At 44.4% G+C, this 22,996-nt stretch overlaps 1 protein-coding gene across 3 annotated transcripts in view; it reads left to right on the plus strand.

Moving 5' to 3' along the window:
- UBAC2 (UBA domain containing 2) overlaps window positions 1-22,996 on the plus strand; it is a 193,565-nt gene that overhangs the window by 132,749 nt on the left and 37,820 nt on the right. For all 3 annotated transcript variants that reach the window (XM_075852435.1, XM_075852434.1, XM_075852436.1), the window contains one exon: window positions 13,500-13,547. In XM_075852435.1, coding sequence (XP_075708550.1) covers window positions 13,500-13,547 — 48 coding nt within the window. The remainder of the gene's footprint in view (window positions 1-13,499; window positions 13,548-22,996) is intronic.

Here is a 22,996-nt window from a genome sequence, read left to right on the forward strand (position 1 = left end):
GAGGTACCAGTACAGAGACCCCCAAACCAGACTTCATCCTGGACTACAATAGGTACATGGGAGGGGTGAACTTGTCAGATCAAGTCCTGAAGCCCTACGGCGCCATGCGGTGTGGTATAAGAAGCTGGCTGTGCACATCATACAGATGGCATTGTACAATGCGTACGTGCTACGTCGATGTACAGGCCAGACGGGAACTTTCCTGGAATTTCAAGAGGTAGTTATCAAGAACCTAATCTTTAGGGACCAAGAAGGGGGGGGCACCCAGTACTTCTGGAAGCGAGGCCACACGCATCGTCCAAGGGCAACACTTTCCAGGAGAAGTTCCCCAAACTGGCAAGAAGGGAAAAAGTCAAAAGAGGTGCAAAGTCTGCTATAAGAGGGGGATAAGGGAGGACACAATATATCAATGTGACACTTGTCTCGAAAAGCCAGGACTCTGTATGAAAGAGTGTTTTAAAATTTATCATACATCCCTTAATTTTTAATCTGCCCTGATGCACTCCGAACAACTTATCCTCCTCATCTTTCATTTCTGAGCCCTGCTGCATGCTAAGGCAGCTGATAACAGCCACATGTAGGGTATTGCCATACCCGGGAGAACCCACATTTTATAGGGTGTATATCTCCGGTGGCGCATGCTGGGCACAATATATTGGACACTGAAATGGCATACATATATAGAAAATTGCAAATCTCACACTGCACCATCTTCTGCGCATTACTTATTGTCATGATGCGGGGTGTGGACCCACTGGGTCCTCCGCGTAGCAGGATAGCAGCTGGCCAAACAGGTAAAGTACAGAGTCAATAGTTCAGAGAGGATACCTGAGGCAGCGTAGACCGTAGCAAGGCAGGCACGGCTGGGACCAGGCGGCGGGTAGACGTCAGGTGTGGCGCATTAGAACAGGAGTGGAATGCAGCACAATACGGCAACAGCTCGGCACGGCACTAGATCAGGATAGCACGGGAACAGGATACAGGAAGAAGGTACACTAGGAAACTGGAAGACACTAGGGGACCATTAACACGGCAAACTTTGGGTAACGAAGAACGCTCTGGGCTAGATTGCAGACTTCCTGCAACATGCGCACACTGGCCCTTTAAGACAGTGCACGCGCGGGCGCCCTCCGGAGACGGTCTCGATATCTGGAAGTGCGTGCCGGCGCCTCACAGGAGGACGACGCTGCACGCAAGTTGGATGTCCATGGCCACGGCCGTCGAGGGGTAAGTGAGAACGACGGGCTGTGGCCATAGACGTTACAGTATCCCCCCTCATACGACTCCTCTTCTTGGGACCAGAGCGGGAGAGAAACTTCCTCATGAGGACAGGAGCATCGATGTTCTCCTGGATCCCAAGACCTCTCTTCTGGACCGAACCCCCTCCAATCCACTAAATAAAATTGTCCTTCCTCCCTCCTTCTTGGTGGCCAGAATCTCCCTTACTTCAAAAGTCCCAGATGAGCCGCCAGGGACCACTGCGGAACTAGGAGTCCTGGAGTAGCAGTTCAGGACCACGGGCTTCAGCAAGGAGACATGGAAAGAGTTAGGAATCTTGAGGGTAGGGGGCAGCCGCAGCTTGTAACACACCAGGTTAATTTGTAGCAGGATTTTGAAGGGTCCGAGGAACCTAGGAGCAAATTTGCAAGACGGCACCCTCAGCCGGATATTCAATGAAGACCACCAGACTTTAGTACCTGGCGGAAACTGAGGAGGAGCTAGTCTTCTTGTATCTGCCTTTCTCTTCATGCGGTCCACCGCCAGCAGGATAGACGATCGGGTCTATTGCCATATTTGTAGAAAGTCCCTGAAGGTCGAGTCAGCTGCATGCACCTGGGACATAGTAGAGACAGGAAGAGGTATACGAGGATGTTGGCCGTAGAAGATGAAGAACGGACTGGAAGTGGTAGACTCACTAGTGTGGTTATTATAAGAGAACTCTGCTCACGGGAGCAGCTGCACCCAGTCATCATGCCGCCTGGAAACAAAGTGACGCAGATAGTTCTCCATAATCTGGTTAACCCTCTCGACTTGCCCATTGGACTGGGGATGATAGGCCGAAAAGAAGTCCAATTTTACACCGAGGAGACCGCAGAGTGCTCTCCAAAACTTCGAGGTGAACTGGACCCCTCGATCCGAGACAATATAAAGGGTCAAGCCATGCAGACGGAAGATGTGTTGAATGAAGAGGTTAGCCAATCGCGTAGCAGACTGCAGACCGGTCAAGGGAACAAAATGAGCTATCTTAGAAAATCGATCCACCACCACCCAGATCACACTGCAACCCGCAGAAGGAGGAAGGTCCGTGACAAAGTCCATTGCGACATGCTGCCAGAGAGCAACGGGCACAGGCAGTGGTTGGAGCAGGCCAGCAGGTCTGGAGTGAGCAACTTTATTTGCTGCACATACCGTGCATGAGGAGACAAAGTCCATAACGTCTTTGGGCAGCGTGGGCCACCAGAACTGACGGGCGATTAGATCTTGGGTCTTACGAGCACCCGCGTGACCTGCCAGCTTAGAACTGTGACCCCAGCGAACAATTCTTCCTCTGTTTGCCAGACGCACAAACGTCCTTCCCGGAGGAATGTCTCTAACTTGTAGGGGGTTCACAGAGAAGATGCAGGAAGGATCAATAATATTCTGTGGGGACTCAACAGTGTCCTCAGTTTCAAAAGACCTAGACAAGGTGTCGGCCCTCACATTCTTGTCGGTAGTGGAGTTCGAAACGGAACCGAGCAAAAAACAACGACCACCTGGCTTGACGAGGCTTCAACCGCTGGGCCGTCTGTAGGTAGGTCAAGTTCTTGTGATCCGTGAAGACTCCTGCAGAGCCAGCTTGATGGCCAGTAACGCCCGATCCCCAATCGAGTAGTTGCACTCTGCAGAAGAAAACAGCTTGGAATAGTAGCCACATACCACAGCCTTGCCTTTCGAACCCCTGTGGAACAACAGTGCACGAGCACTAACAGAGGAAGCGTTGACCTCTAACGAAAACTCTAGGGATACATCAGGGTGGTGAAGAATAGAGGCTGACGTGAAGGCTTTCTTTAAGTATTCAAATGCGGCTTCTGCCTCTGGAGTCCACACTTTGGCATTCATACTCTTTTTAGTGAGGGTGGAGATAGCGATCCATCTTTCTTCTTGACAAAGAAGAACCCAGCTCCGGCCGGGGATGAGGATTTATGAATGAAGCCCCTCTCCAGATTCTTCTTAATGTAGGCTGACATAGACTGGGTCTCTGGCAAGAAGAGAGGGTACACTCTACCGCTAGGAGGAGACGACTCAGGAACCAAGTCGATCGGACAATCATATGCTTGGTGTGGCGGCAAGGTCTCAGCCTCCTTTTTATTGAAGACATCGGAAAACGTGGAGAAACAAGAAGGCAACCCTGCCAATGACTGAAGCGGAGAAGGCTGTAGTGGCTGGATATGACCCAGACAGCAGTCAAGACACTTCGGGCCCCACTGGAGAACCTCTCCAGAGTTCCAATCCAGGACTGGGGCGTGCAAACGGAGCCAAGGCAAACCCAGCAGCACGTGGTTGACGGCCTTGGACAGGACAAACAGGGAGATGAGCTCAGCATGAGAGCTGCTACTTGGAGTCTTAACGGCTTGGTCACAGACACAACTGGGTCAGGCAACGGCAGTCCATCTACCGAGGCAACGATCAAGCAGGACAGTAGGCAACTGAAGAAGATCCACAAGGTGTTGGCAGATGAAGTGGGCTGCAGAGCCAGAGTCCAGGTAGGCAGAGACCGGATGGGACCTCTCGCCAGCAGTGATGGTTACGGGAATGAACAGTTTGGAAGAGAGTTCTCGATTAAATGCAGTGACTCCCAGGGTTGTCTCTCCAACCAAACCTAGGCGCTGGTGTTTTTTGGCTTCTGAGGACACAGACGCACGACATGGCCAGGGAGGCCGCAATATAAACAGAGTCCAGAGGTGCGCCTGCGCTGTTTCTCCTGGACGGACAATTTTAGCCGGTCCACTTGCATCGGACCCTCTGGCAAAGCAATAGAAGCATGCAAGAGGGGTTACTGGAAGTTGGGCGCCAGTCTAGGAAGCCGTCTCTCCTGACAAACTTCATGAGATCTCTCCCTCAGCCTTATGTCCACCCGAGTGGCAAGAGGAATCAAGTCGTCCAAGGCAGGTGGCAGATCTCGAGCGGCCAGTTCGTCCTTGATCTCGGACAATAGACCATGCCAAAAGGATGCCATCAAGGCCTCATTGTTCCTGGATAGCTCTCCTGCCAGGGTCCGGAACTGGATGGTGTATTCGCTAACGGAGGTGTCCTCTTGGCGAAGGTTGAAGATAGTAGTGGCTGCTGACGAGACACGCCCTGGCTCCTCGAAAACAGTCCGGAATAACCGCTCGAACCCCTGTAAGTCTTGGGTCTCGGGTCCCTGACGTTCCCAGATAGGGTTTGCCTTTCCGGCAAGTAGAGATATGATGAAGGCGATCTTGATTCCGTCCGACGGAAATGCTCGGGCGTGCAGGGTAAAATGGATATAGCATTTGTTCAGAAACCACCGACACGTACTGGCGTCTCCATGGAACCGAGAGGGCAATGGCAGCGAGGATCCGAGCTGGAACTGCCGGGAGGTGTAGCAGGAGGGTCGACCTGAGGAGCTTGCATAGAGGCAGGAAGAGAAGCAATTAGCATCCATAGCTGCTGTACCATAGAGTACACTGCCACAAGAAGTTGATCCTGTCTAGCTCGGAGATCCAGCAGGTCCGCCTGCATGGCTTGGGAGGGTGACATGCCCTTGAATTGACCAGCGAAGTCCATGGCCAGAGCGTACTGTCACAATGTGGGGTGTAGACCCACTCGGCCGTACCGCATAGTGGGATGGCAGCTGGCCAAACACGTAAAGTACAGAGTCCATAGTTCAGAGAGGATACCTGAGGCAACGTAGACAGTAGCAAGGCAGGCACGGCTGGGACCAGGCGGCGGGTAGACGTCAGGTGTGGCGTAATAGAACAGGCGTGGAACGCAGCACAATACGGCAACAGCTCAGCATGGCACTAGATCAGGATAGCACGGGAACAGGATACAGGAACAGGGAACACTAGGAAACTGGAAGACACTAGGGGACCATTAGCACGACAAACTTTGGGTAACGAACAACGCTCTGGCAAGGAACAAGAGGGCAGAGCCCCTTTTATAGGCCAAAGTATTCTGGGCTAGATTACAGACTTCCTGCAATATGCAAGCACTGGCCCTTTAAGACCGTGCATGCGCGGGCGCACGCACCCTCCGGAGACCATCTTGAAATCCAGAAGTGAGTGCCGGCGCCTCACAGGAGGACGAAGCTGCATGCAAGTCGGATGGCCACGGCCGTCGAGGGGTAAGCCAGAACGATTGGCCGTGGCCATAGACGTTACACCTATTAGTCAATACCTGTGGGGTCAAAATGCTCACTATACCTCTAGATGAATGCCTTAAGGGGTGTAGATTTTAAAATGGGGTCGCTTCTTGGGGGGTTTCCATTGCTTTGATACCTCTGGGGCTCCGCGAATGCAACATAGCACCCGTAAATCAATCCAGCAAAATCTGGACTCCAAAGAACATGCAGCGCTCCTTTCCTTCTGAGCCGTCCCATAGGGCCAAACGGCAGTTTATCACCAAAAATGGGGTATTGCCGCACTCTGGACAAATTGGGCAACAAAATGGGGTATTTTATTTCTTGTGAAAATAAGAAATCTTGAGCCAAAACGACATATTATTGGAAAAAATTACATTTGTTTTAATTCACAGTCCAATTCAAATAAGTAATGTGAAAAAACTGTGGGGTCTAAATGGTCACAAAACCCATAAATGAATTCCTTGAGGGGTGTAGTTTCCAAAATGGGGTCACTTCCTGGTGGGTTTCCATTGCTTTGATACCTCTGGGGCTCTGCAAATGCGACATGGCACCCGAAAACCAATCCAGCAAAATCTGGACTCCAAAGAACATGCAGCGCTCCTTTCCTTCTGAGCCCTCCCATGGCCCCAAACGGCAGTTTATCACCACAAATGGGGTATTGCCGCACTCAGGACAAATTGGACAACAAAATGGGGTATTTTATTTCTTGTGAAAATAAGAAATTTTGAGCCAGAACTACATATTATTGGAAAAAATGTAATTATTTTAATTTCACAGCCCAATTCAAATACGTGCTGTGAAAAAACTGTGTGGGTAAAATGGTAACAACAACCATACATGAATTCCTTGAGGAGTCTAGTTTCCAAAACTTTTGGGGGATTCCTACTGTGTTGGCACCTCTACACCTCTTCAAACCTGGTATGCTGCCTAAAATATATTCTAATAAAAAAAGAGGCCCCAAAATGCACTAGGTTCTTCTTTGCTTCTGGGGCTTTTTTTAGTCCACGAGCGCACTAGAGTCACATGTAGGACATTTCTAAAAACTGCAGAATCTGGACATTGCATATTTAGTCGTGTTTCTCTGGTAAAACCTTCTGTGTTACAGAACAAAATGGAATAAAATTGAAATTCAGCAAGAAAAATTACATTTGCAAATTTCACCTCCACTTTGCTTTAATTCCTGTGAAATGCCTGAAGGGTTAAAAAAATGTTCTAAATGCTGTTTTGAATACTTTGAGGGGTCTAGTTTTTAAAATGGGGTGTTTTATGGGGGTGTCTTAATAGGTCCCTCAAAGCCACTTCAGAACTGACCAGGTACCTTAAAAAAAAAAGGCTTTTGAAATGTTCTCAAAAATATGAAAAATTGCTGTTTATGTTCTAAGTCTTGTAACGTCCAAGAAAAATTAAAGAATGTTCAAAAAACGATGCCAATCTAAAGTAGACATATGGGAAATGTGAACTAGTAACTATTTTGGGTGGTATAACCATCTGTTTTACAAGCAGATGTATTTTAAATTCAGAAAAATAAATTTTTCCTACATTTTCTCTAAATTTTGCAATTTTTCACAAATAAACACTGAATAGATCGACCACATTTTACCACTAACATAAAGCCTAGTTTGTCATGAGATAACAATCTCAGAATCGCTTGGATAGGTTTAAGCATTCCAAAGTTATTACCACATAAAGTGAAATATGTCAGATTTAAAAAATGGGCTCTGAGCCTTAAAGAGGCTCTGTCACCAGATTTTGCAACCCCTATCTGCTATTGCAGCAGATCGGCGCTGCAATGTAGATTACAGTAACGTTTTTATTTTTAAAAAACGAGCATTTTTGGCCAAGTTATGACCATTTTCGTATTTATGCAAATGAGGCTTGCAAAAGTACAACTGGGCGTGTTGAAAAGTAAAAGTACAACTGGGCGTGTATTATGTGCGTACATCGGGGCGTGTTTACTACTTTTACTAGCTGGGCGTTCTGATGAGAAGTATCATCCACTTCTCTTCAGAACGCCCAGCTTCTGGCAGTGCAGATCTGTGACGTCACTCACAGGTCCTGCATCGTGTCGGCACCAGAGGCTACAGTTGATTCTGCAGCAGCATCAGCATTTGCAGGTAAGTAGCTACATCGACTTACCTGCAAACGCCGAGGCTGCTGCAGAATCATCTGTAGCCTCTGGTGTCGATGTGTCCTCGCTCGTCTGACACGATGCAGGACCTGTGAGTGACGTCACAGCGTGATCTCTGGAGAACACGGCTGTGTCTGCACTGCCAGAAGCTGGGCGTTGTGAAGAGAAGTGGATGATACTTCTATGCACAACGCCCAGCTAGTAAAAGTAGTAAACACGCCCCGATGTACGCACATAATACACGCCCAGTTGTACTTTTACTTTTCAACACGCCCAGTTGTACTTTTGCAAGCCTCATTTGCATAAATACGAAAATGGTCATAACTTGGCCAAAAATGCTAGTTTTTTAAAAATAAAAACGTTACTGTAATCTACATTGCAGCGCCGATCTGCTGCAATAGCAGATAGGGGTTGCAAAATCTGGTGACAGAGCCTCTTTAAGGCCAAAACAAGGCTGCGTCCTTAAAGAGACTCTGTCACCACATTATAAGTGCCCTATCTCCTACATAAGGAGATCGGCGCTGTAATGTAGGTCACAGTAATGCTTTTTATTTAAAAAAACAATCTTTTTTCACAAAGTTAGGAGCGATTTAAGTTTATGCTAATGAGCTTTCTTAATGCCCAAGTGGGCGTACTTTTACTTTCGACCAAGTGGGCGTTGTACAGAGGAGTGCATGACGCTGACCAATCAGCATCATGCACTCCTCTCCATTCATTTACACTGCACTAGCGATATAGATATATCGCTATGTGCAGCCTCATACACAAGCCCTAACATTACTAGTGTCCTGATAATGAATACACATGAAATCCAGCCTGGACGTCATGTGTACTCAGAATCCTGACACTTCTGAATCTTTTTTTGTGAGATTCCGGCAAGGGAACCCAAATCTCGTTTAGCTCCGAGATCTCGCAAGATTTCGTATCCGTTGCTGGAATCTCACAAAAAAGATTCAGAAGTGTCAGGATTCTGAGTACACATGACGTCCAGGCTGGATTTCATGTGTATTCATTATCAGGACACTGTAGTAATGTTAGGGCTTGTGTATGTAGCTGCACATAGTGATATAACTATATCGCTAGTGCAGTGTAAATGAATGGAGAGGAGTGCATAATGCTGATTGGTCAGCGTCATGCACTCCTCTGTACAACGCCCACTTGGTCGAAAGTAAAAGTACGCCCACTTGGGCATTAAGAAAGCTCATTAGCATAAACTTAAATCGCTCCTAACTTTGTGAAAAAATATCGTTTTTTTTAAATAAAAAGCATTACTGTGACCTACATTACAGCGCCCATCTCCTTATGTAGGAGATAGGGCACTTATATTGTGGTGACAGTGTCTCTTTAAGGGGTTAAGAAACATTAGATCTGCTTTTAACATAGAAAGACTTAGATTTTAGAGCCGATTCTGGATATGAGTGTGTCACTCATGTAACACTTCACCCAACATGAGTAGTATTCATACATGGTGCTAATGAGGCCTAGCAACATTAGATAGAAGTTGGTTGGGTGAACATGCATCTGGTAAATGATATACAGGGCGGGCCATTTATATGGCTACACCTAAATAAAATGAGAATGGTTGGTGATATTAACTTCCTGTTTGTGGCACATTAGTATATGGGAGGGGGGAAACTTTTCAAGCTGGGTGTTGACCATGGTGGCCATTTTGTATCCAACTTTAGTTTTTTCAATGGGAAGAGGGTCATGTGACACATCAAACTTATTGAGAATTTCACAAGAAAAACAATGGTGTGCTTGGTTTTAACGTTACTTTATTCTTTCATGAGTTATTTATGTCATTATGGGTGTCAGGTCCGAGCATTCCTAGATAAACAGTTTCCTGGAAAGTGGATTGGTCGTCGTGGGCCAGTTGAATGGCCCCCTAAGTCTCCCGATCTGACCCCCTTAGACTTTTATCTTTGGGGTCATCTGAAGGCAATTGTCTATGCTGTGAAGATACGAGATGTGCAGCAACTGAAACTACGGATACTGGAAGCCTGTGCTAGCATTTCTTCTGCGGTGTTGCTATCAGTGTGTGAAGAGTGGGAGAAGAGGGTTGCATTGACAATCCAACACAATGGGCAGCACTTTGAACACATTTTATAAGTGGTCAGAAACTTGTAAATAAGTCATGAAAGAATAAAGTAACGTTAAAACCAAAGCACACCATTGTTTTTCTTGTGAAATTCTCGATAAGTTTGATGTGTCACATGACCCTCTTCCCATTGAAAAAACTAACGTTGGATACAAAATGTCCGACTTCAAAATGGCTGCCATGGTCAACACCCAGCTTGAAAAGTTTCCCCCCTCCCATATACTAATGTGCCACAAACAGGAAGTTAATATCACCAACTATTCCCATTTTATTTAGGTTTATCCATACAAATGGCCCACCCTGTATATACGCCGATACAGACATACACAATTTAGATGATATTTGCCGTTCAAGTTGTTAAGTCACCATACATATTCGATTACACCAGGCAAGTAATGGCCGAACTATTCCTGGAAGTGGCATTATGATACGAGCATGACATCTACACACGCCTACTCGCCTCCCCTGTGGGTTATGCATGTATTGTTCGAGTGACACATATGCACTAAACTACTAGCTACGATCGGTTGAAAATGTCAAACACAGCCGACTCCCTTTTCAGAAGATGGTATGTTTCATCGGTTGGCTTAAACAATGGTTAACTTTAAAATTATACACAATGATCGTTCGTTGTGGTTGAAATTGTAAATTTTCATCAACTTTGGTCTAATCTATATGGCTACCTTAATATGCTGGGGTAAGCCCTTATTCACACGACAGGGTTTCCCGGCCGGGTAACGGCCGTTCATAAATCGTCCGTCACCTGGCTGCATTAGGAACAATAGACCCCTAATGGGGCTATTCACACGACCGATTTTTTGACGGCCTGGGAAACCTGGCCGTCAAAAAATGGGACATGCCCTATTTTCGGTCGTTTACCCGGCCGCCCGCCTCCCATAGAAGTCTATGCGGCCGGGTAATACACGGCCATCACCGGAATGTGTCCCGAGTGATGGCCATGTATTCCGTCGCTCGTGCTCTCTCTCCTCCTCAGAGTGCATGTGAGGAGGAGGAGGGTCTTCTTTTGCTCCCTGTAGGAGTCAGAATGCCCAATCCCCGGCCGGGGATTTGGGATTCCGCTACAGGAGAAGTGAGTGACTACACTGTCCATATATGGACACAGCGACGTCACTCACTTCTGCAGCGGAATCCCCGACTCTATGGCTGGGGATTACGCTTCAGGAGAAGAGAGTGACTACACTGTCCATATATGGACACAGCGACGTCACTCACTTCTGCAGCAGAATCCCCGACTCTATGGCCGGGGATTCCGCTACAGGAGAAGTGAGTGACTACACTGTTCATATATGGACACAGCGACATCACTCACTTCTGCAGCGGAATCCCCGACTCTATGGCCGGGTATTCCGCTACAGGAGAATTGAGTGACTACACTGTCCATATATGGACACAGTGACGTCACTCACTTCTGAAGCGGAATTCCCGACCTGTGGCAGCGAATTCCTCTCCAGGAGAAGTCAGTGACTACACTGTCCATATATGGACATTGAAGTCAGTGACTTCTCCTGGAAGGGGGGGTGGGTGCAACCTACAGGAGACTTGGTGGCATCACCTACAGGGGGCTGAGTGGCATCACCTACAGGAGACTTGGTGGCATCACCTACAGGGGGCTGAGTGGCATCACCTACAGGGGGCTGGGTGGCATCGCCTACAGGGGGCTGGGTGGCATCGCCTACAGGGGGCTGGGTGGCATCGCCTGCAGGGGGCAGGGTGGCATCGCCTACAGGAGGGTGGGTGGCATCACCTACAGGGGGCTGGGTGGCATCACCTACAGGGGGCTGGGTGGCATCACCTACAGGGGGCTGGGTGGCATCACCTACAGGGGACTTGGTGGCATCACCTACAGGGGGCTGGGTGGCATCACCTACAGGGGGCTGGGTGGCATTAACTACAGGGGGACTGTGGCATTATCTACAAAGGGCTGTGTGTGGCAACACATTTAAATGAAATTCATCCGATTTTAAAACGGACAGGGAAAAAAAGGGATGCAAAATGGGTCAAAATCGGCCGTTAAAAACGGCAACACGGCCCGGAACGGAATCGGAACGGATGCAAAACGGCTGCAAACCAGCCCAGATAAACGGCCCAAAACGGCCGTTCTCATCGGCCGACACTCGGACCCTGTAAAGTGAATGAGGCGCAACACTGACAGGCATAATACATTGCAGTACATTAGATTACAAAGTACTATATTATAGAAGCGAAAAAAAATCCAATACATATTTGTTATTTCTGCAATTGTAAAGTCGTAGGATACATTTAAAATGCTATTTATTCTGCATTGTGAATAACGTAAAATAACTATACTGTGTGTGTGTGTGTGTGTGTGTGTGTGTATGTATATATATATATATATATATATATATATATATATATATTTATATTTTAAAAAAAATGGTGGAATTGCTGTTTCTTTCCATCTATGCCCCAAAAGAAGAATTAATAAAAGTTAAAGGGGTTGTTTGACCGTTTACCAGTATGTACGTCACATGACCACTGAGACCAGTGATTGGCGGCAGCCGTCATGTGGATATATGCCACTTTATCAGTAAACAGAGACCAGCAGGGGCTGGTGGAGCTGGTGCGGCAGGGAATTTAACTGTTGAGTGTTTTTTTAATTGATTTTAATTATTATTATTGTTGTTATTATTATTATTATTATAATGTAACCTTTCCTGTAGCCTTTTCCTTTTGTTAAACTTTCGGATAGCCCTTTTAATCAGTAACTTATTTACCCCAAAAATAACTAGTCTTGCCAAAAAGATAAAAAAGCCAAACCGCTATGTCAACGAAAAAATAAAAAATGTATGGCTTTTGGAATGCAGCATTGCGATGTAAAAATGTCTATGTCCTAATGGTCCTGACGGGGTTTTCTACTCCCATTAAAAATGTATCAATTGGAGTTTGACTGGAACACCCACCGATCAGCTGTTTTGAACGGGCCGCAGCGCTCATACAAGTGCTGCTTCCCCTTCATTTCCACTGCTCGTACTGTGAATCGTCGACACTTGTAGCGGCGATTCACAGTTTTACAGCATTTAATGAGAGAAGGCTGAAATACTGTGAACCGCCACTACAAGTGTCTCCACGATTCTCAGTGTAAGCAGTAGTAATGAAGGGAATGCAGCGCTAGTACAAACGCTGTGGCCACTTCAAAACAGCTGATCGCCGGGGATGTCGGGAGTCGGACCCTGACTGATCACATATTGATGGCCTATACTGAGGATAGGCAATACATTTTATGGGATTGCAAAAGAAGCCCTTGGATCCTTAAGAAGTTTCCATAGCAGTGCAGGCTGGGTTCACAAGGAGTTTTTTGCAGGAGGAAATTCTGTCTCAAAATTCCATTTTGAATTTTGAGGCAGATTTTCCTCTGCCTGCACACCGAATTTCGTGGTGTTTTTCGCCCGCAGCCGTTGAGCACCACGGCCATAAAACGCAGCAAATTACGCTTTCTCTGCCTCCCATTGATGTCAACGGGAGGTCAGAGGCGTAAATGCCTGAAAATAGGGCATGTCCCTTTTTTCTCCCGCGAGCCGGTTTTACCGCTCGTGGGAAAACAACGCCTCCGCCTCCCATTGAAATCAATGGCAGGCATTTCCAGACATTTTTTGGCACGTTTTGCGGCGCGGCTTCCGCGTAAAAAAACTTGCCAAAGAACTCCATGTGAACTTAAGGTTCTACACTCTTTTCAAATATACTACTAAGTAAGCTAAATACATGTTGGAGATAGGATATTGTTACTATAGAAGCCATACAGTTTCTTCCATCTCTCAGTCCCTGATATAGAACTTTTGTATGTTTATTTTGGGTTATATTTTGCAAACAAAAGTGAAAAGTACAGCAATTGACTTCATATACTTAACACCTTTATTTACTCTGTTTAGCTTTTGACATCAAGTCCATATATGCCGGTGGTTGCTATTAGTGGTGTGGTGAGTACCTTACTTTTTTCTTTATTTGTACACAAAAATGAAACCTCTTAAATTTCAGTGAGGTCCCATGCACACGATCTTGCCCGTAATCACTGCCCACGATTGCGGGCACTGCTGTCTGCTGACGGCCGCCCACATTTTCGGCCCGTGCTCCCATACAAAATATGGCAGTACGGCCCGTAAAACATGAAAAAACTGATATGCTCCATAATTCCCGGCACGGTTCTACGGCACGGACACCCATCCGTAGCGATACGGAAAGGTGTCCGCCGTTAATAGAACAGAATTGGTCCGTAAAACTGGTTTTACGGTCGTGTGCATGGGGCCTTAATCTGTGTGTAAATAAAATACAGCATATATTAGGACTACATGTATTGTCCATCCAACAATCATCCATTCCTAATATCTGCATACATACCATAAGTACTACAATAATAGTACAGTAACCATTTTTTTTTTACATGTTACAATATGTCAAACTTCACAAATATTGTTTTTAAAAAAACTCTTTACCAATCACATACATTCTATTTTTATACGCATTCTATTCTAATACACTTCTGGACCTTTTAGGCATACATTGGAATTTCCTATTTTGGGTGTAGTTACTCTAAAGTTGCCCTATCTGATAAATCTGTAATAAGAAAACTCCATGTTTTTCAGTAGAAGTTGCACTTCTATACAATAGAAGAAAATTGCGCCTATCAGAACGATTCGGATGGTCACTGGAAGTCCTCCTTGTCCATGTGGTGAACAGAGGTCTTCAGATATCCATGACTCGACTAGTTATATAAGTTTAAAAACCATTGAATCCAGATGTTTCAATCAGTCCCATAGCCATGGGTGTATAAAATAAAACCCCTAGCCATGCAGTCTGTCTTTACAAATATTTGTGAAAGAATGGGTCATTCTAAAGAGTTCACCGAATTCATTGAAACCAATGTGAGTCGTTTTATTGCAAAATGGAAGCATTTAGGAACCACAGCAACTCACCCACGAAGTGGCAGACCATGTAAAGTTACAGAGCGAGGTTGCCGAGTGCTGAAGTGCATAGTGTATAAAAGTCACCAACGCGCTGCTGACTCAATAATACTCAGCGTTCCAAATCTCCTCTGATATTAACCAGTTCAGGATCGGGCTATTTTGAGCCTTCAGGACCAGACACCATTTAAGCCCTTTTTAGCATGCGTTAGTTAAATGGCTATAACTTTTTTTTATTTGTTGCGCTAGCGATGTGATTTTTGCGATTGTTTTTTTCCGTAGACAATGCAGGTTTTTTTTTAATCATTTTTATACACATCCTTTTTACTGTTTTAGAATTTTTTAGCCTTAGTTTGAAAATAATAGTAAAAAAATAAGCTTTTTTACATTTCATCTATTTTTTTTTTTTGGTAATAACGTTTTACCCTACAATAGACCTTTTATTTGTGATCGTCATTGTCTACCGGAAATGTTAATGTTACATGTCTATATTAGGGTAATTGGCTAAGGGCTAGCATTCCGACAATGATTGGCGGGTGGGGGGGGGGGGTAGTTTTTTTTGCGGTGGGTATTAAGTTTATGTGTATTTATTATCAGAAAAGACCTTTGGGGGACTTTATATATATATATATATATTTTTTCTTTTTTTTACACCATCTTTTACCACTGTAACTGGGTAAATCAGCCCTCTCATAGTGACTATTGTCACTAATAGGGCTTTGCTGGGTCTAGTAAGAGCAGCCGCATACAAGCCTTACATGGACTATTGTATGCTTCCAACTCTGTGGGAACAGTTTGAGGAAGGCCCTTTTCTGTTCCAGCCTGACTGTGCCCTAGTGCACAAAGCAAGGTTCACGGCAAGGTGTGGAAGAACTTGACTGGCCCACACAGGCCTCAACTCCATTGAACAACTTTGGGATAAACTAGAACTGAGATTGCGAACCAAGCCCTCTCATCCAACATCAGTGTCTGACCTCAACCCCATCGAACACCTGTGGGATGAACTAGAATGGAGATTGCGAGTCAGGCCCTCAGATCCAACATCAGAAATGCTCTTCTGGATAAATGAGCAAAAATTCCCACAGACACTCCAAAATCTTGTAGAAAGCCTTACCAAAGGAGTGGAAGCTATTTTAGCTGTAAAGGGGGAACCAACTCTATATTAATACCTATGGATTTAGAATATGATTTTTATAAAAGCTACTGCAAGTGTATTGTGTAGGAGTCCCAATACTTTTGTCCTTATAGTATACTTGTCTAAGGCAAGTACACAAAAGAAAGGAGATGCATCAGTCTTTATACCTGTCCTTCGTTTTGGACCCACTTCTGGCTTTGGCTCATAAAACTGAGCCAAAAACTACAGTCAGATAGCGTTACCAGGGGAATTCTCTCCAACTTTACCTGTGCTGGTACTCAGATCAGAACTGCGCATGCTACAACTGGTCACTTCTTCATCCCTTTTTACATCAAGAATTCCAATGCAGCAAAATGTACAACTTTTCTTAAAAGCACAGTTCACTTTGAGGGCACATTACTTGTTGTGGTTATTCCTATTAAGTTCAACCCTAAGTTACTGCATTTACAGCAAGGCCATTCACAGTCCATACCTATCTACGGTCTGCCCATTAGCAACTCCACCCTGATTCAGGGGTATGATTTGAACCTTTCCTAGGCCCATGGGGCTTGTTTGTCCAGGTTCTCGCTTGTAAGTCTGTTGTACTCTCACTTGGGCACAAGTAGGGATTTTCATCACTCCACTAATTGTCCTGCCCAGTGGGGAGTGCGTGCGCCACATGGACAAACACCCGATTCCTTCTTCATTTGGCTTTACTTACATAATACCATCAATAAAATCCTATTCTCTGTTGCAAGCCCTTATAGAGTAAGTGCAACAGCAGTCATTGAATGATTTATAATCGGGTGGGACACTGCATGACAGTATTTTTTCCACACAAACTGCAAAGCATCCCATTTAACATATAAAGGCACTGTGTATAATAAAATGCAAGTAAACAGTACATAATAGTAAGCATAACATGGCGCAACATAATTGTCATTGAGCACCAGTTACCTTCCAAAGGTGAGCTCCGGCCACACCTTACAGTTATGCCAGGATTCCACAATGGCTGTTATGTCTGCATAGCATAAACAAGATATACATGCTGCTTACAAGGACATAACTCAATGAAATACCAAAATACAGGCAAGCAACAAGGCGCAGAGAATGTCAATGGTTCAGAACTTTTTTGCATAAAACATAACCGACATTCTTTTAACGTACATTAGGATTACCTACAGACTCAGAGATGTAACTTGACAAAGTCCTCTGGCTTTATTGTGGATCTAGCCAGTCTCTCAGTTTATGTTCAGTTTACTAGGCTTATGTTTGACCTGGGTCCTATAAGCTTTTTTTTTTTTTTTTTTTTGTAAAATCATTTATTTCAATAAGATAAATAACAGAAAAAAACAATCCCGCTCGTTTAACTCGTTAAATGCCGCGGTCAATAGCGACCGTAGCATTTAAATCGATAGAAAGTGGTGGGCGACCCCCTCTAACATCTTATCGCGCCCCCCGCAACGCAATCGCGGGGGAGCGATGGTTGCTATGGCAGCCCGGAGCCCTAATGAAGGCCCCCAGGTCCGCCATCTTTGTGCTCCTATTAAGCCCTGCCTCCGGCAGGGCTTAATAGAAGCCTGTCAGAATCACGATTTACTGCAATACATTAGTATTGCAGTATATCGTGCAAGCATTCTAACGATGGCTAGTTGAAGTCCCCTAGGGGGACTAATAAAAAGTAAAAATTAGTAAAATAAAGTTGTTTTTTTTAAATGTAAAAAAAAATTAAATATTAAAAGTTAAAAAAAATAAAACATTTTTCCCATTATCCCCCTAGAGCACAGTAAACAAATAAATAAACATAATTGATATCGCCGCATCCGTAAAAGTCTGAACGATTACAGTATATCATTATTTAACCCGCACGGTGAACACCAAAAAAAAAAATTGTAAATGCCAGAATCTCTCATTTTTTGTTGGAGATTAGGTGACCAAAAAAATAAATAAAAAGTGATAAAAACGTTGCATGGACCCCAAAATGGTATAATTAAAAACTACAGCTTATCCCGCAATAAATAAGCCCTCATACCACTTAATCGACGGAAAAATAAAAAAGTTATGGCTCTCGGAATTTGGCGACACAAAATAATTGTTATTTTTTACAATTAGGTTTTTACTGGTAAAAGTATTAAAATATAGAAAAACTATATATAATTGGTATCGCCGTAAACGTATTGACCCACAGAATAAAGATAACATGTTGTTTTAATTGCACAGTGAATTCCGTAAAAACGCTGCGCAAAAAAACATAGAGGAATCGCTGTTTATTAAATTTTTTACCCCACAAATAATGTTTTCCCCGTTTCCTAGTACATTATATGGCACAATAAATGGTGCTACGAAAAACTACAACTCGTGCCGCAAAAATCAAGCCCTCATAGGACTATATCGACGGAAAAATAAAAAAGTTATGTCTTTTGGAAGGTGGGGAGGGAAAAATGAAAATGAAAAACGGCTGCGGCGGGAAGGGATTAATGCTGCATAAATGATGCAATCAGCCGATGAACGAGAGTTTGCTCGTTTATCGGCTGATCGTTGCCCTGTTTACACATGGAATTGGTCGGGAATGAGCGTTCGTACGACTGTTCGTTTGCCTGATAATTGGCCTGTGTAAAAGGACCTTAAAGAGAACCTTTCACCTCCCCATACATGTGCAGCTGAGTGCAGCATGTAATGGGGAGGGCTGAACAAACCCTGGGGCACTTTAAAAAAAAATTCTACCCTCCGTTATCTCAGCTCTTCAGATAAGTCTTGTATTGTCTGCCGAACTGGCAAGGGGGCGTGTCTCTGCTACGGACATTGTAAGCACTCCCCAGCTCTTACACTGTCCGTAGCAGTCACACGCCCCCTTGCCAGTTCGGCAGACAAAGTACAAGACTGATCTCTCACGAGCTGAAGAGATGAGAGCGTGCATGCGCGCTCTCCTCTCCACAGCTCTGTCCGTAGCACTGACACGCCTCCTTGCTGTTCGGGTAAAAAGACTGCAATCGCACACTCTCCTGCTGTGGCACTGTCCATATCTGATTGGACAGTGTCACAGCCATAGTAACACGCCCCATTGACTGTTCAGGGGATTATTTAAATATCGGGCGTCAAATATAACAGCACCGATATCTAAATAACGGAGGTAGGTAAAAAAAAAAATGTCAAGTGCCCCAGGGTTTGTGCAGCCCTGCCCATTACAAGCTGCACTCAGCTTCACATGTATGGGGAGGTGAAAGGTTCTCTTTAAGGCCATGTTGTCCATATCTTGTTCTGATAATGCTATTGCATATAAGTCATGCAATAAAAGTCTGTGGGTAGGCCTAATCTAAAGGCTGCATTTGTGCTGTACATTCTCGTCAATGGAGCTTGGCCTACACACTCAGACATTGTCCTATTAGTACTGACCATGTCAGAATGTGTGAGGACATACCTTATTGACAGGGGAAATAGTAATAAGCCATTGTCAAATTATTCATACATTTCCAGGAGAAATGAGGAATGCCACAATGCATAGTTCCAAGAAAAGATGCTCCAGAATTGTTATTTTTTGGGGAATTCAAGTATTTACTAAAAACAGACATGTCAGGAGAGTTGACAGGTTCTCTTTAAAAAGGCTTGCTGAAGTTTACCAATATTCTGCTAAATTCATATATATGACTTCCATGGTGTAATAGAGGTGGCAAAATGTAAACGTTCGTTTATACCACGTTCGGCATATTTGTGGGAAAATGTCATAGATCACTATTAGTCAGACGTATGTTAAAAAAAAAAAAAGTGTTCTTCTGGTATTCGTTTGGCCAATATATAATCGGGTCCAGAAGTATTGGGAAAGTGATACGATTTTCGTATTTAGCCTCTGTGCACCACCACAATATATTTGAAACAAAGCAATGAAGATGTGACTGAAGTGTACAATTTCTGTTTTGGTTCGAGGGATTTAACAAAAATATTTAAAGGGGTTTTCCACTCCCTAAAAATGTATGACCTATCTTCAGGATAGTCCATCAATAGCTGATGGGTTGGGGTCCGACTCCCAGGACCCCCGCCGATCAGCTGTTTATAAGGGGGTGCAGCGCTCGTACGAGCGCTGCTTCCCCTCTCCTTCCTCACGGTGAGTAGTTGTCGACAAACATTTAGCGGCGATTCACAGGTATTGCCGTCTTTTTTCCCATTCATTTCAATGGGAGAAGGTTGCAATACTGTGAATCGCTGTTACATCGGTGTCGACGATTCACAGTGAGCATGTAGAAGTGAAGGGGAAGCAGCGCTCGGTCCTGGGAGTTGGACCCATCAGCCATTGATCGCCTATCCTGGGGATAGGCCATAAGTTTTTAGGGACTGCAAAACCCCTTTAACCGTTTAGGAATTACAGGCATTTCTTACATAGTCCCTCCATTTTTATTCAGAAGTGATCTCTACAATACAGGAAGTGTCGGCCTATTGTGACCATAGTAGCCAGTGTGTGAACTTTGCTGGATTTATTTTAATATATTGACATAGAAAATATGGCTTGAGGAAGCTGCCGGTGCGGCGTCGAAACGCGTAGCCAGGCTTATAATAAATAGTTACCTACTATCTTTACTCCTTATTACTAAGTAGCAGCGCCGCTTATGACCCATTTTTTGTCACATTTATATATTATTACATTTGCGGTGGCCAATTGGTCTAACCGGCTCTGGATCCCAGCAGCAGCATTTTCTACAACCAGCTGGATTGCTCACTTATTGGCGTGCTTATCCATCTGAACTTTGGTGAGCATATATCTGTCTTTATTTGACTGTACCGCCTTGGATTTACCTGCACCATGTGGCCCCGTGTTCTTTTCCTCTATTTCTCTTGAACACATGAGGAAGTCTTTCTGAATTTCCCCAAGTTTTGCTTGCAATATAAAACCGGATAGAATCAATACAGGGAAAATCTCTGATATTAAAAAAAGGTTTTTTTTTGTTTTTTTTCTGTATTTTTAACAAATGTAGCATGCCTTTGATTTCATACCCCATTCTGTATGGATCCAACAGTGAAAAAAAAAACCTGGCATGCTTCATTGGAGCTTCTAGGGAAGACTATACAGATTTCTGACGGAACCTGTATGGCAGCACAGGGAGGCTGTGGCTCTGGACTAGGGAGCCGTGTGGACTACTGTGCAGGCTACGTGCCCGTGTGCATATGAGCTTTTACACAACACTCTTTATCTGGACAGGTGCCCAACATCACTACCATTATCTTTTTTTGGGTAATTTTCTGCAGAAATACCTCTTCCTGTTCTCACACAGCAACATCTTTACTTTAAGAAATGTGTGTATATATTGTACACATAGAATTACATATTTGAAAACCCAGTATTGTACGTGAGAACATCACTAGGTGCAATATGAAAATGTATAAACATGAAAACCTTGCAGTTTGACACCGTATATCACACTCATCTGGAAGATTATATCAATGCAAACTTTTGGGTGTAACAGAATAATATGTAAATGATGCTTCACTCCAATAATAGGATATCCTTTTAAGTAAGTTTTTTTCACCTCTTTTCCTCTGTATGTTTTGAGTTTTGTATTTGTTTAAAAAAGTTATCTGGTTAAGATAATCCCTTTACAATTGCCCTATAAGGTTTCTCTATTGCGACCCCGTCTAGCAGCCGCAGGGGAGAGCCCCTACAAAAGGGTGTTGGTTGTTGAAATAATTTGTATTTCTCTGTGTTCTCCTTGACCAGAGGCAATATTTGTACTGTTATTTTCGATTTCTTTTGTATGTTTTACTCAGATCGCTGCCTGTAAAGGTCTGTTCACATTAGCATTGGCAGTCGACTGCGCTATTGATTCCGTCAAAAAAACAGAAACCTGACAGAATGGTGACAAACGGAAACCATTAGCAGTGTTTCCGTCACCATTGATATCAATAATGATGCAAATGGAAGCTAAGGTTTCAGTTTGCCTTTCCGTTGAGGGGTTCTCCCAACTGAACCCCTCAACAGAAAGCCAACACTGATGTGAACAGGCCCTAACGAGATCTGTGGCCTGTCCTGTCCCTTTTGTTACTTTGAAAAACGTTATTACATTTTAATGAGAAAAAAAAAGTGCTGGTTGCTTTGGAGTACGATGCGCATCCATGCATAATATGGACAGCTCAATTATTTTCATGGGCGCCATGTGATGCTTTATTATGAGGACTCGCCAGCAATTTCACCTGGTAATAGCAACTGATCCCAATAGGTGCAGGACTCCCCAGATATGGGGGACCCTTGTAAATAAAAGAAAAAAACTTGAGCTACTTAAATGATGTAACATGGTGAATACTGCATGATTGTAGTCCTGCACGGAGTGTCTACAATGTATCATATTCCCTCATAAATATACAGTCGTCTGTGTTCACAAAGACTAAGGCCTCATGCACACGACCGTAGCCACGTGCACGGCCATGATTTTTGGGTCGGCCGGCAGCGGACTGTCAGCCACGAGCCGCCCGCAAATCGCGGGCCATGCACATGGCCGCGGCCATTATTTTCAATGAGCCTGGACCGCAGAACACAGCTGTAATAAGACATGTCCGTTCTTTCTGCGATGCAGGCTCCCGGGCCATGCACGGACCGTAAAAACTACGGTCGTGTGCATGACCCCATAGAAATTAATGGGGCCGCAATTCTCCCGTGGATTTTCAGGGGAATTGCGGCCGCAAAAGCACGTTCATGTGCATGAGGCCTAAAGATTAATTCCAAAACCTCAGAATATGGTCACAGAAAATGCTTACTACCAAACAAGATTACAAATGACTCTCATTAAAGCTACCTTCACACTTTTATCCACAGCGTTCTAGTTTTGGGGGGAGTGTGGGGGGGCTATTGGGGCTTCTAGGGGCATCATGATTGTCTGTACGTTGTACTTTATTTGTTTATATTTCAGAATAAAATTTTCAATAAAAAAACAATTAAAATAATGAAGTAATACAATATTAGTAGCTTCTCTTTAGTTTTCAATCACACCAACTGTTTGTATTCTCTATATGTAAATTTACTTTAAAGGGTAACTAAAGCTCTATCAGCTTCAAGGTTCCGTTCATGGGTTCTGTCAGACCTTTCCGTCAGGGGAGCCCATAAACGGAAATCAAACGGAAATCATATGGTAGCTTTCTGTTTGCTTACCATTGATGTGAACACACCTTAACCTTTCAGAAAACGTCTGACATGTCATAGTGACATGTCAACTTTTGATCGGTGGGGGACTGAGCACTGAGACCCCCACCAATCGCTAAAACGAAGCGGTAGTAGCACTAGGGTGAGCGCTGAGTAGAAAGCCGATCAGAAACAAAGCGGCTCAGCGCTCACCCGAGCGCTTCTGTCGCTTCGTTTTAGCGAATGACTGGGGTC

The sequence above is a fragment of the Rhinoderma darwinii genome, chromosome 2 (genome assembly GCF_050947455.1).
Source record: "Rhinoderma darwinii isolate aRhiDar2 chromosome 2, aRhiDar2.hap1, whole genome shotgun sequence".
In the NCBI taxonomy this organism is placed as follows: domain Eukaryota; kingdom Metazoa; phylum Chordata; class Amphibia; order Anura; family Rhinodermatidae; genus Rhinoderma; species Rhinoderma darwinii.